Here is a 14,462-nt window from a genome sequence, read left to right as displayed (position 1 = left end):
AAAGTAACAATAATAATGAGGCTGCATTTATTGTAGGAAAGGGCGCCAGTCACGAATGTGACGCCTGAATATATTGTACATTAAATGAATCGACGAATTACAAGTAAGGGTTTCGAACACGTGTTTGACATAGAATATCCTTTCGATACAATACGCACACGAGATGAGGCCACCGCGGCTAGACACGGCAGATACGGCGGTCGTGAGTTTAAGCTAAGCGATGACGATATCGAGAGAAATCTAGCTTACACAATTATAGGATATATGGCGCATGCACGCGAGAGAGTTGTAGGCGACTTACATTTGCTGACGCTGATTATCGGGCAGATGATGCAGGCCAAATTGATTGCAGAAGAAGCGAGGGCAGACGAGAGGAAAGCCAGGCGACGATGGATTCGCAACAGGTAGCTCGTACGCACACACACAACCGAACTCGACGCAGAACCACAGTAGTAGCGTCGCTGAGCGCGGACCAGCACAGAGTGCTCGCACAGTCTCTCAATCGTTGGGCCGTCAGTCAATCAGGCCTCCCTTCTGTGACAGCTTTTTGTCTGCTTTCCTCAGCAGGCGCGCAGATCTTACACACGGGTCGCGTCTCTCGCTACGGATTCGGCGCTCTTGTAAACGGCGCCGATCCAAGTCTGATATCGGGCTCGCGATACTCGGATCTCTCTCTCTCGACACGGGTCTAGGACAAGGTTGAAAGGAAGGAGTACCGCTGGACTCTGTACTGGCTGTCTACTTCCTTACAACAGTCAATTCCAACTGACTGAACAGCATTGTTACTTTGTGTTTTTCAAGTTTTTAAAAACTTATCCAAAAAATAAACACTGTAGCTCAATTGGTATACCATGCAAGTCTCAAAGAGCGAACCAATTTGAGCTAAAATTAAAGTACTTTACTATAAGTATTGATGCAAAAGATTGAAATAAAACTTTTATATTATTAAACTCACTGTTCCTTCTTTTTATCCATTTTTGACACTTCATTGATAATATTTTAAGTTATTGGGGAAAAGAAAAAGATAACTGATAACTGATAACTGATAGTATCATCGCCAAATCACATTATTTATTTATCTTTATCATTGGTGACTTCCAGCATCATTGATGAGGTAATCTGGCACTTAAAATATAATCAATAAAGTGTCAAAAATGGATGAAAAAGAAGGAACAGTGAGTTTAATAATGTAAAAGTTTCTTTTGCATCAATACTTATAGTAAAGTACTTTAATTTTAGCTCAAATTGGTCCGCTCTTTGAGACTTGCATAGTATACTAATTGAGCTACAGTGTTTATTTTTTGGATAAGTGTTTAAAAACTTTAAAAAGACAAAGTAACAATGCTGTTCAGTCAGTTGGAATTGACTGTTTTAAGCCTGATACCATGATAGGCTATTATATGGTATTTATTATCGTTAAATAATATTCAAATCTTGACCATGCGTAAAAGTATTGTTATAGGGATCAAACTTACTATATGGGGGATCATCATCATGTACTAAGAGATCACAAAAAAATTTTCAGGGCATTCGGTGACCCGGACTTGGAGAGCTCTCCTTGTTAGTGTATGTCCTGCTGGCGAGATGTTGTAGAAATTCGGGCTGCTGTCACCGCTTTCCGCTTCGCTAGAGCTGCTATCGTCTTGTTCGGTCTTGGATGCTGCCGCACGCTCGGTGATGTTTTGGAGTTTGTGGCCTTGAGATCGGCATGCTGCGGCTATGTGCCCACGTCGATTACAATGCGTACACGTCTTCTTACGATGTACACAGTCTCTTTGCAAAGTGTCCTCGTTCCGCGCAACAGTAGCAGATTATCGCATTCCTCGCGTTCTTATCGCTTGCTGACTTGGACGTCTTTGCTCCACCGCTTTGGCCACTGTTTCCTGGGCGAATTTTCTCGACTTTCCTTTGATATTTGAGCACATGAACATCTTTTTGATCCTGTGTTTTCTCCGTTGCATTGGCGTCTGTTTCGGCTTTTTCGCGTGCTAGTGCAATTTTATGTGCACTTTCATACGTCAATTTTGGTTCTTTGAACAGCTGTATTTTTGTCGTATGATCTCGTATACCGCATACTAGCTGATCACGTAATGCCGTTTCTATTTCTGTGAAGTTACAATGTAAAGACAATTCTTTTAAGCGTGTAACGAAATCCGCTATCGACTCCGAGACCGCTTGCTTTGCCGAGTAGCAATTTATACCTCTCCATCGTTTCTGACGGTTTTGGACACAAATGATCAGTAATCAGTTTGACTACCTCCTCGTATTTTTTATCCTTCAATTTTTCTGGGTGGCACAAATTTCTTGCTAGTCTGTAGGTGTCTGCGCTTACTTTTGTCAACAGTATGGCTGCTTTTTTCTTATCGTCCGATACGCTGTTGACTGTGAAAAATAACTCCAGTCTCTCGATAAATGTCTCCCAGTCGTCCTTGCCTAGATCGAATTCGAGTCTAATTTTTGACTCCATTGTCACTTCTATCGCTGGTACACTAGATTAAACTTCATTTTCTAGCTTTTTAATTTCACTTAACTTATGCAGAAGTTTTCGTTCAAGCCTTGCTGTCGAATCTTTCGAGTCAACGACTACGTCTAGCGTTTTTAACTGTTCAATTAAGTCTTCACGTGAGAGGTTTAACACTGAAATAAACTCTTCTTCTGAATCATTCGACATTGATTTGCACACACCTGAATCCGTATTCCTCGTCGCCAATTGTTATGTAATTAAACAAGACACGACCACTGTTAATAATAAAGTGTTAATTGAGTATAATATATAAGTATGATTTGAGGTGTCGTCGGCTTTACACGTTTACAGTCGGTACGCGCCACGTGTGCTCGCGTCCGTAGTCGTATACAGTCTGGCGAGGTGTTCGCACATCAGCTTGCTATCGGAGCTCGCTGTGTATCTCCTTTGGCAAAGCCAATACATTACACATATGTGCTCAGAAACATCAATAAATTGTCTCATTTTTTGCTTTTGATCACATTAGTTAGCTCACAAGCTTTTTAATAGCTCTAATCGAAATTCCACGAAACTCAAACCATGACGAGTATCTTTCTAAAGATTTTGGTTTGACATAGAGTTGTCTACCATAAAAATAACTCTGATCTGAACCTTGCACATCGTGCAAAAATGCTAAAATAGTAAAAATAAGCTATTTCTAGATGCGGAGGTGTGTCCTGCATATTTTTTTCCCATTTTGGAGAGCTTAAAAGTGTACTTTTTATTTAAAAAAAATAAATTGTCTCAAATCTGCTCGTTATATTATAAAAATAGGATAAGTGAAAAAATTGGTGTATAACTCCCCCCTGAAGAGCTTATATATACCTTAAACTTCAAATTTTTTTAATCAATTTTTGAGCATGATTTTCCTCTCCTATTCATTGCATTTTTCGAAATTCTAAAATTTTAATTTTGCACTGAGACGCAGCTGTTTCCGTGAGCTTTTTTCGTTTACTTTACGTGTCAACATTTTTTTTCTTTTGCGTTTTCTGACGAGTAGTGTTTTTGGCCACCTGTTGTAACTATCAGGGGATACTGATTGAGTTTTAGCACCATGGTTGCCATTTTTAAAAAATATTAGGGAGTTACAAACATAGTATGTAATTACATTATCGTATGTTTATACATTGTGTGTCATGTACCAGACCTTTAACACAAGAATTACTTTTTTCATTTCAAAGTCATTTAAAAGTTTCAATTCTTAAAATGTTGATAAAAATGTTGTTTACAGGTTAGCATGACTTCAACATTTGGCACAGCTACCGCGTCGAATCCTCGTCCATTCAAATGCATTGATTGTAAATCAGCATTCCGAATCCACGGTCATTTAGCTAAGCATTTGAGAAGTAAAATGCACATAATGAAATTAGAATGTTTACGAAAATTGCCTTTCGGAACTTATGCAGAAATTGAGCGATTGGGTATCAATTTGAATGAAATGGATACTACAGACTGTAATACTAGTCTAAAAAATCTTCAAGTAAGTTTGAACCCTTATAAAAATTAAAACTGAAAATGAAAATATTTCACTTGTTGCCTAATCGAAGGATACGAACACATTTATTTTTGGACGTTTATGTTATTTTTGATTTCTTAAGGGTGTTTAGGTTCTAAAAATAATTTTTGACAATAAATCTGAATTCCTCCACCAATTTTACATCAAAAATCATGTTTTTACAATTTTTTTATATTCACCATTAGAAAGCAGAAAAAATTTAAAAAAATGAAATTCAAACTTTGAGCCACTGTAGGTTCGTGTGGCGGGGACCTAGAGGGCTGTAATTTTCAGGATTTTCATTTTTCAATAAATTCTTAGAAAGTACATACTTACAACTTCATTACATACTTAATTTACTTCATTTTTTCAAAGGGGGGCTGCTGACGCGATATAGATACACTACATGCATGCGAAGCATAGAAAATAGAAAGTAAGGCAACATAAAGCCAGTAGCAGCAACAGTATAGCTGGCACGAAAAGCGCGCATAGCTGAAACATGATAATACATACAACGAAAGCTGAATGCACCGAAAAAGCTTTGTTGATATGTGCCTATGCACTGTAGGGTGGTTGAAATTGAAACATTTTCTTATTTTCGCTAGCCTAGCCTTTAGCTGGCTTAACATTAAGTAAAAAGAGGAATTTTCACATCTTTTCAGCCCTTAGCATTGATGTTTAGAGAACGTTCAACAATCAAATTGCATAATAAACATGAAAACATGACACTCATACATCGTAAAGCTGCATTTTTTCAGCGATGGCGTTACTGTCACGCTATAGCCATATGAATAATATAATTTTTGGTATGTACACTCCAACCGATTCATAAAAGAAGGCCTGTATGAAATATAAGTCGTTTTATTCATTTTTCATAATACTATCATTCAAGTATTGGTCCTAAATCAGCTGAATCTTACGATAAAGTCAGAATTTGAAAATTTTGAAAAGAAAAAACGGCCTTAAAAAGCTAAAAAAAATCTTATCAATAAAACAAAAATCATTGGTTTTCTGAAGTGATTTTTGGTATATTTCTTTCTTTAAGATTTTATTTGATTCCATAGCGCCTTTAGGATAATTTTTTAAAAAATCAAAAATTCATAATCAAAATGCCAATTCAAATTTTTTTTTTATATCTAAATTAACAGTTAGGGATATAGTAGACTAACTAATTATTTCCTATTTGAAAAATCGATTGTTAGTTCGCTGCAGCTTGGCGGTCATGTTCAAGGGTTGGGGTACATTTTTTATAAAAATTTTTAAAAAAATTTTTTTTTTATAATCACGTTTTTTATAATCTCTTTTTTTATCATCCATTTTTGATATACCTAAATTTTATAATCTTATAATGTTACCAATATTTTTATATAGCAAATCATAATGCACAAATGATTGTAATTAAATAAGATTATTAAAGTTACTCGAACGGATATCTTTAAGCTCAGTACGTAATACTTGTGCCGGCGGTGCTTCGGGATGAGCTCCCACTTTCCTTTTAATGCCGGACACTACCTTGATTGCTTCAGCTGCGTCAACATCAGGAATACACATGTGGTCACTTGCTGCACCTTTCACTACCTGTAAATCGGGCACAACACTGAGGGGTCTTATGACAAAGCCAGTACGCTCGTTTTCCTATAATTCCGCTATTTTTATAATACCGAAAACCTTCTAAGGATAGATTCTAAGGATAGGACTGGAACCTCGAGATTTTATTAACTCCGCCATGTTATTTATTAAAACTGTTACTTTGTTGCCTTTTGAAGACGTTATGATGTATAGTTATTAAATTCTGTTCTCAAATCTGATCAGATCAGCTCTGCTGTATATGAGCAAATCCAGAATTTTTCTTCCATTTCACAGGCCAAAATCGGCACCAAAAATTTTTTCGTGGTACGCGAGTAAGGGTCACGGGAAAGCGTTCTTTGGGGTCCTAGAAGCATAAAAAAATGCGTGAACACGAAAAATTTTGATAGTGAATTTTTCTATATGCATTTTAGTGCACCGCATATGAAAAATCACGATATAGCATGGTGAAAGTATAAAAACACTTGTGAGTATCGCAAAATAAGCGTAAAAAAAAGTTCAAAAACCCCATACCCAATGTATTTTTCTACGAGGAATCCCACGGTGACCTTGAATTTGACCTTCAACGTAACCTTCAAGCTCCAGCGATCCAAATATCGGGTTTTCACCTCGGAAAATGCAAGTAAACGTTCAAACTTGAATATCTCAAAAAGAGTCTTTTTTGCGTTTTTTAATTGTTTCAATGGAAAGCTGAGTTCATTTTACATAAACAACGACTGTTTTCAAAGTGTAATATTCATAATTTCTATGAGAGATACGAGCAAACATAGTCGGCGCTCGGCCGTCGAGCCGCCCGATCGCGCGACTCGTGGCTCGCTGTAATCGCAACTCGCACAAATGACAATGTAATTAAACTAAAAAAATAAATAAAAATATGGTTTTTATGCGTTTTTTTTCAGCTTTCTTGTGGTGCAGTCGTTTTTTTCGATAATTTACACGTTCACGAAAAATAGGAAATAAAAGTTTAAGTCCATTTTTCCGAAATATCTATCTCTTGAATATATCTACCTCTTGAATGTTGTTATCACAAGTTAAACTCAACGCTACATTTTTAATGGCGAAAAAAAATGGCGTAGAATAAAACTTGAATTAACATTATTCATAGGTGGTGTGGAAACGATATAAAATCCCTAACAATATTAACTCTAAGGTAATAATTATTACACTAAAGTGCATTGATTCGAATGCAATTATTACCTCTTGCATATTGTTATAACAAGTTAAACTCAACGCTACATTTTTATGGCGAAAACAAATAGCGTAGAGTAAAACTTGAATTAACATTATGCATATGTCAAACAATATGAAATCCCTAATAATATTACCTTTAAGGTGGTGTGGAACCGATATTATTATTACCCTAAAGTGCATTGATACGAATGCAATTATTACAGATTTAACCTTTAAATTTAACAAAAATTGAGGAGAAATTGAGGAGTAAATGAGGTATAGGAGGAGTGAAGGAGGAGGAATAATGAGGAACGAGAGGAGGAACAAAAGAGGTACGGGAGGAGGATCAGTTGAGGAGCAATTATGAGGTTCAAAAAACACGTAAAAACAACACTTTAGAGGCCAAAAAACACGGGAAAATGCTACTTTTCAAAAATGAGGATCATTGAGGAGGTTGAGGAGGTATACCAACAATTGCGAAAAAAAATTTTTTCCTTAGCATAATATATATAGAGGGGAAGGGGGGGGGGTTATACACCTTCAGCCTTTAGGCCTGGAAAGTACCATCCGTACTGGAGACCTATTCCTTTATTTTTCAATTATTCATCCCGTTTTTACCTATCCATTTTTTCCTTGATCTTTTTCCCTTCCGTCTTACCCTAACCTATTTACGTACCTTTTCCTACCCTTCCATCCATCTCCACATTTGCCCGGGGTTATGCCCGTGATATAGGGAACAACTCAGTGAGAAAACCCCATACTGGAGTTGGTCGGTGCCTTTATGGAACCTCCCGCTAGCACACGATGACGCTGGCAAACACTGCTGAGCGATGCGTGAAGGCGCTATGCGCTTGACAGAATGAGTTCCCTGACGGTCACCCATTCACGTACTTACCGCGACTTATTATACTTTATTTTGCACAACGCCCGAGCTGCGAGTACCTCGCCCCAACACCAACTTCGGTCACTTGGGAATATATAACAATGGTCGTGATAAAGCCCTAAATTGAGAGTAAAAAAGAACACATATCTATATGAAGAACTTTTCAGAAAATTGAGTCTAGTTTACTTGGATCTCATTTATAATTTACTAAAGTATCCCACAGCATGTGAAAAACATCTTTTCTAGCTCATGATAGAGCTGTCTCTACAAGCAATATATTTCTTACAACTATTTAATCAATATAATCTCTCATTTATGCCTTCTTCTTTTCATGAAATTATTGTGTTCTTATAGATTATAGCACGAGGATTTGTGGAAAAAGATGGTTTAACAATAACCCAAGAAAAAAAGAAACAGTCAAGCCAAGATGAAAGATCTACACTACATCAGGCTCCATTATCAATTTCAACTAGTTTGTACGATGTTGAATCTACTGTTGAGTCAAAAAAGATGACAAACCCAAATGCTGATAGAACAACCGATTTATTTCAAGAAAATGATTCGACTTATTCATCTTATAAAGTTGATGACCTATGCCTTAACAAAGCGCAAGAAATACGAAATGACGAGTGAAAAAAGATTTTTAACTGTTAATGTAATAATAAGAGCTATGATTATTTAATATCTTCGTATAACTACATTTTTGCAATCATTGTTGTATGTCGTTTAAAATTTGAGCCTAGTCAATATAATGTTTCACGATAAATGGTGTCAGGGTTAAAAGTTTAATTGCATTAATGATGTACATATGCCTGATCTTATGTTCATTGAATATATGAAATATAATAACATTTTTCGAAACTTTTATATTATATCTTGTAAAATCTACGTTGATTTTATAGTAGATTTTAAGGTGCCTTATTCTATTTTATAAAACTTTTACGAAGGTGGAAACTTGTTTATACTTTCTTGAAAATAAGATTTTTATAAAAAAACAATCACTTTTTCGTGATTTGAAGAAAGGTGTAATTTTTAGATTTAAATAAGAGCTTTCATTATTGTTTCAAAATGTTTTCAATACAATATTGATCATTATTCTACTTCACAAGTACATATTCTTAAATTTGAATATTGAAAATATTATATTCATTGATTTATTACGGAACATTATTTTGTTTTCTGTTATGTTTTTGTGTTCAGAATAATTTAAATTGATTTATTCAATAACTTATTTTTTCAAATATTTTATTTAAGCATGATAAAAGCGATTCATAAACGATACATGTAATGAATTCATTTTTGTTTTATTTTTTATAAATTACTCAAATTTATTAATTTTATATTTATATTTTCATGATATAAATTTAAATTAGAAATACAGGAATACTCAAGATCACCATTGATGATTTTTATGAAGTACTGAGTAGCAATATTTTCATATAAAAAAAATAAATAATTATTATTTGATGACTAAAAAATATTCATTTTCACATATTCATGTGTTAATTAAATTTTATTGGAGGTAACGACCAATCAAAACTGAGTCAAATCTCTTTCTCTCTCTCTCTCTCTCTCTCTCTCTCTCTCTCTCTCTCTCTCTCTCTGAGTACGCCAACATGCACATCTTTTCGCTCCTTTTTTTTTTGCTTTTTGTACTATTGCCACCGGCCTTCGGGTGTTTATTTTACAGTTTCTTGCTCGCTGATATTGTAAGAGTTAACTGCAGCAAGCTACTAGTATTGCTGTTTCCCTTGAATTACAAAGAAGCCATGAAAATTATCTACATCGGGATATAAAAGGTTAATTTCCGACATCGTGCACCCGAAGTCATGGGAATAAATACAGCTCGCCATCGCGTAGTATCTGCTAGGCCAATCTGCAGGAAAAAGGAAAAGCCAAAAACCAAGAAAACTCTCTACTTCAATGAACAGGTGCTGATCGTCGTCGATCGGTTTAAGATTTCGTCTGCAAGTGTGACGCTGATTACCTGTGTTTGTACGAGTGTTTGTGGTAGCTTGTTTGAACTAGACTTCGTGAATCGATACATCGGTTTAAGCCACAGAAAAGCGTGCTATAAGTCGCACATTCTGGCATCGCTGCATTCGCATTACACTCGCGTACGCTCGTGCGCTAACCTCACTTCGCGTTATCAGAAAGTGCGACTCATGGCTTGGAAAAGGGGGCATAAATGTGAACTTAGCACAGTGCTATAAAATGTTGTACGATACTTTATTTTTTTTAAATTCATAACTGAAGTTAACAATTTTTTGTTTTCGACCGAATTACTTGAATTGTTTAATATTTAATTACATTTGTACATGTATATATTATAAACGTTATACATCTTGCAGCCATTCTTACACCTTCGGGTTCCAGGAACCTTACCCTTGTAAAAATTGGCGTTTTTCGACTCTAGACGTTATCGCCTTCAATTAAAAAACCTGAAAAATTCAAGGAATCGTTTTTTAGTGTCAGAATTCAGAAAAAAACACTCCTGTTTGATATATCGAATCATTTCATCAAAAATAAAATATTTTAAATTTTCAAAGACTTTTTCTGAAGGCCTGAAGCACTCAAAAAATCTGAAAAAATTCACAATGGTTTGAATTGTAGAAAAGTATCTTAATGAATATTTTCAGATTTTGTAATTGCTTTCAGGGCTTCAGAATAGATAGAAATGAAAATTGACGTTTATAGTGGGGGTGGGGGATAGGAGAGGGAAGAGGGTCTAAAATTTTGGAACCCTTTTCCAATGTAATATAAGATATCAAAATTTCAGATACCTCCGTAGACATCGTCTGGAAATTTATTCAAAAAATTCTGTATCTGACCTATATATAGCAAGGTTGCCAGACCGAGCGGATTTCTCGAGCGTGCGCAGTAGCGCCGACGTGTCATTGCTGAGCGAGGTTTGAACGCTGGGCCGTGTGGCGTAGCAGGCGTGAGTGGAAGAAGCGGTGTCTGTAACCTAAAGCGGGGGGCTGGGCACCGCTTTGATATAACTTTGATATTTGGTCTTCCAAATGAAAGCGCGGCGCAGTCACTCATACGCGCTGTGATTGGCTGCCGCGCTCGCTACCTAAAACTGCTTTCTGCTGCTGCCCGCTGCCGAGACTCGACGTGCGTATCTCTTTCTCTCTCGCTCTCGCACGCGCGTATGACTGTGTTTACGTATACACACGAGGCAACGAAACAACATAAGCAACAGCAGTCGGCTTAGCTCACGGGATTGACTGCGTTGCGATATCTTTCTCTCTCTTACTTATGCATATACAATAGTTTTCAAATCTCATATTAATCAATGCATACGTATGTATACGTGTCTATAAGTGTGTGTCTTCTTAAGGGAAGTCGAAATTTTTATCATGTTATATTTTTTATAACTTGTAATGTATTTGATAGGTCCATTGACTCGATATTATAGGAAGTTTTTTGAAGTACTTAATTGAATAAGACTAAAAAAATTCCACGAAGAAATGTTAGACAAGTTAGAACTTTAAACTGATTCAAATATTGAACAGACAATGTTTGTATAAGTTGTGACGTGCGAGGTTTTGGGCACTAACCCATGCTCGGCCTGCCGTCTAATTATTTCTTACTGAGGCTCCGGTTAGCCTATCGTTGAGTCTTACCTCAGAAGGGGTCGAGCCGCCACCAAGTGCGCCGCCAGCGTCGGCAGTCCAAGCTGAAAATAAGTGAGAGAGGGTCGCGAAAAGACTACGAACAAAAATGTACTTTTGCACACAAATAATCGTTCTTTATTTAACTTCGACTTTCAACTATCATTCATACAATCATCACTGCAATTCATGCCTCGGACGTAACTGATTATACGCGAGTCCAAGGGGAAAACGCGCGGATTACAACGTTAGTCCGACGCGAGTCCCATTCGAGTGCCGCGTAATTGCACTGCGCGCAATCGGCTCGTTTCTCCGAAATACCTGTCGACGCCTTCGCTCTGCTCGCGCTAGCAGACGCGCGGTTTGGTCACGCACGACCAAGACGAAACGCGCTATCTCGCTTGCCCTCACAGGAGCGTCCAAGGCGGAAGTACCGCTTCGCAAAAATGGCCACGCGCCGGCCTGACGCGACACGTGGACTCGAACCACGTCTTGAATCCAAGGTACTCGCTACAATTACTCCGATTTCCACTACTCGTACTACAACGATTCTACAGCGAACATCTTATTTTCTCTTCTACATTCACACCACGCAATCATACAACACTCTCACACATCCGCGCGACCGACCAAGCTTAATCCAATTTACAACCTTCTTCGTCGCTCCGTTGCCTCGGCCTTTATTCTCGATGTTGACTCCCGCTGTCCCCCAGCTGCTCCGTCCTCGTGGTCTGCCCGGTCCAAGGGCTCTTGCCTCGCCTCGGAGATGCCTCGGACGATTGATCAGAAAAGTCGCTGTACAGCGAATCGCGCGGCTCGCTGCCTTCCGAGCCTCACGATCGCCTCGTCACCTCGCAACTCTTCTCTCGTCGCACTGCACTCCAGGCTTCAGCTCAACCTCTCCACGAACACAACACACGAACTTCCGCTGCACGCACAGCTTGTTCACGATCTGACTCAACTGCTGCCACACAGCTTTTCACGAACAACTCAACTCAATAACCGCTGCCACACAGCTTCTTCACGACAAATTCTACCGCTGCCACACAGCTTCACACCCAAATTCCACCGCTGCCACACAGCTTCACTCTGCAATTCTACCGCTGCCACACAGCTTCACACTCCGACTTCTCACTCCTCGACACGTCCGTTCTACCTCGCGGTCTAATTGCGAATCTCCTTGTGCACTGTCGCGCAGATCGACGACGCATCAAGCGCGAAGCGCTCGATTCGCACGGCTCGATCTGCTCTTCAGTGCACGTGGTCCGAGAGCCGCGTCCGAGGTTAACTTGGCTCCTCCTTTGCCCTGAAACCCCGAACGCGTGCTCGAGCGATATCCAACTTTCCTACTTTATCATCCTCTCGGTCGCGCATCTCACTCGCACATTCACACATTACAGCTTGCGTCATTTTCGCGATTTACCGCTCAGTGACATCGTCACAAAGTCATTACAGATGAGTCGATAATTTAATTGTAAACAATAATATCATAAACGATTTCAACATCGTCCCTCGGCACCCTGATCATATAGCAAAAACAAATTAGTCTGAATGTTGTCTTTTCCGGTGAGACAAGCCTTAGATACATTTTACTAAATGCAAAGATCTATCTATTACTCGAGATATCAAAATGGATGAGTATAAGAAGAAATCGGTGGAATTAGTTTCGGAAGATAACTCACGTGAACGCGACATTATGATTTCGAACGACAAAAAATACGTTTGTGATATTTGTCAGGAGACATTCATATTAGAATCAAGTTTGATAACACACATCGAGACACAATTCATAATAAACAAAAAAAGTACACTTGTGACAAGTGCGAAAAAAAATTCGAGTTCCGCAGTCATTTGAGTAGACACAAAATATCGGAACACAAAAGCTACAATGATTTTTCATGCGACAAATGCGACAAAAAATTTGTGAAAAAATCAAGTTTATCTACGCATCAAAAATTAGTACACAAAGATCGTGAAGGTTTAACTTGAAACAAGTGTGAGAAAAAATTTGAAAATAAATCAACTTTACTTAAGCACAACAAAATATTCCATGAAATTTTCAAAGATTATTTATGTGAAATGTGCGCCAAGAGATTTGCAAGTAAGCAGAGTTTGCTTATTTACCTAAAGACAGTCCATGTGGGTCGCAAAAATTCTGCTCTAGGTAACAAGCGCGGGAAAAAATCAAATAAAAAAAAGTCAAAGACAAATAATTAAAATCACTGCTCAATCTAAACAAAACCAATTAAAAACAAATTAAAAATTGAAAAAGATCAAGAAAAAAATAAATTTAAAAAAGAAAGATAGAAATCTAGAGTCAAATAAGTAAAAACTAGAAAAGTAAAAAAAACCAAATTAAAAACAAATTAAAAATTGAAAAAATTAAAAAAAATCAGCTGTTTATGAACAGCTGTAAGATGTGAAACATCTGTATCCATTAATAAAAGAAAATTCAAGAATTAAAAAGTAAAATTAAAATTAATTACAGAAAATTAAAAAATTAAAAAGTAAAATAAAAAAAAAAACTAGAAAATCAAGAAAAAATAAAATTTGAATAAAAAAAATCTAAAATCAAACAAGTGAAAAGGAAAAAAACAAAAAAACCAAAAACACGAATCAAACAAGTAAAAGTTGAAACAAAAAAAAAACTAGAAACTAGAACATCAAGAAAAATCAAAAAACAGAAAAGTCAGAAAATCCCAACAAAAGCATCGATGTTTCACATCTGGTGCATAATCAATGCATGCTTACTCTTAAAATCGTTCCCTCTCTTTGAGTTAATTTTCGTATATGCGATGAAATGAAAAACAAATGAATTAAGCTCCAACTATCTTAAGTCACACTATATACCGTGATTTGAAAGTAGTTTAACACCCGAAACAGGCCTGTAGTCGGTGAATTAAGGCACCGAAGAAAATTTTCAAAAAAATTCTAGGAGCAATATTAAGCGAGAAAAATATTAATTAAAAATGCCTGTTTTATTGCTTCAAAAGGATTATTCTAATCTTGCTTGTCATGAAGGCGATCGGCTGCCACATGCGATCGATCGATAAATAAACAAACAGCCGAGCCACGTGCTTGGCTATAGAAATCGACAGGCCGAGGTTATAACAGCAACGAAAATTGGCTGAAATTATAATCATACAAAGTATGAATAAAAATGAACAATTAGCCTGCCACTTTGAAGAAAAGTGATAGCCTAAG

General features: G+C 37.1%; 1 protein-coding gene across 1 annotated transcript in view; it reads left to right on the top strand.

Moving 5' to 3' along the window:
* LOC106658080 (zinc finger protein 40) overlaps nt 1-8,574 on the top strand; it is a 45,608-nt gene extending 37,034 nt beyond the window's left edge. Inside the window, exons 7-8 of the mRNA XM_014379899.2 lie at nt 3,735-3,983; nt 7,993-8,574. Of these exons, the coding sequence (XP_014235385.1) occupies nt 3,735-3,983; nt 7,993-8,271 (528 nt within the window). The 3' untranslated portion in view covers nt 8,272-8,574. The remainder of the gene's footprint in view (nt 1-3,734; nt 3,984-7,992) is intronic.
* The last annotated feature ends 5,888 nt before the right edge of the window (nt 8,575-14,462 follow it).

The sequence above is a fragment of the Trichogramma pretiosum genome, unplaced genomic scaffold (assembly GCF_000599845.2).
Source record: "Trichogramma pretiosum strain Unisexual culture from Peru unplaced genomic scaffold, Tpre_2.0 scaffold137, whole genome shotgun sequence".
Classification (NCBI taxonomy): domain Eukaryota; kingdom Metazoa; phylum Arthropoda; class Insecta; order Hymenoptera; family Trichogrammatidae; genus Trichogramma; species Trichogramma pretiosum.
This window is presented reverse-complemented; position numbering and strand designations above follow the sequence as displayed.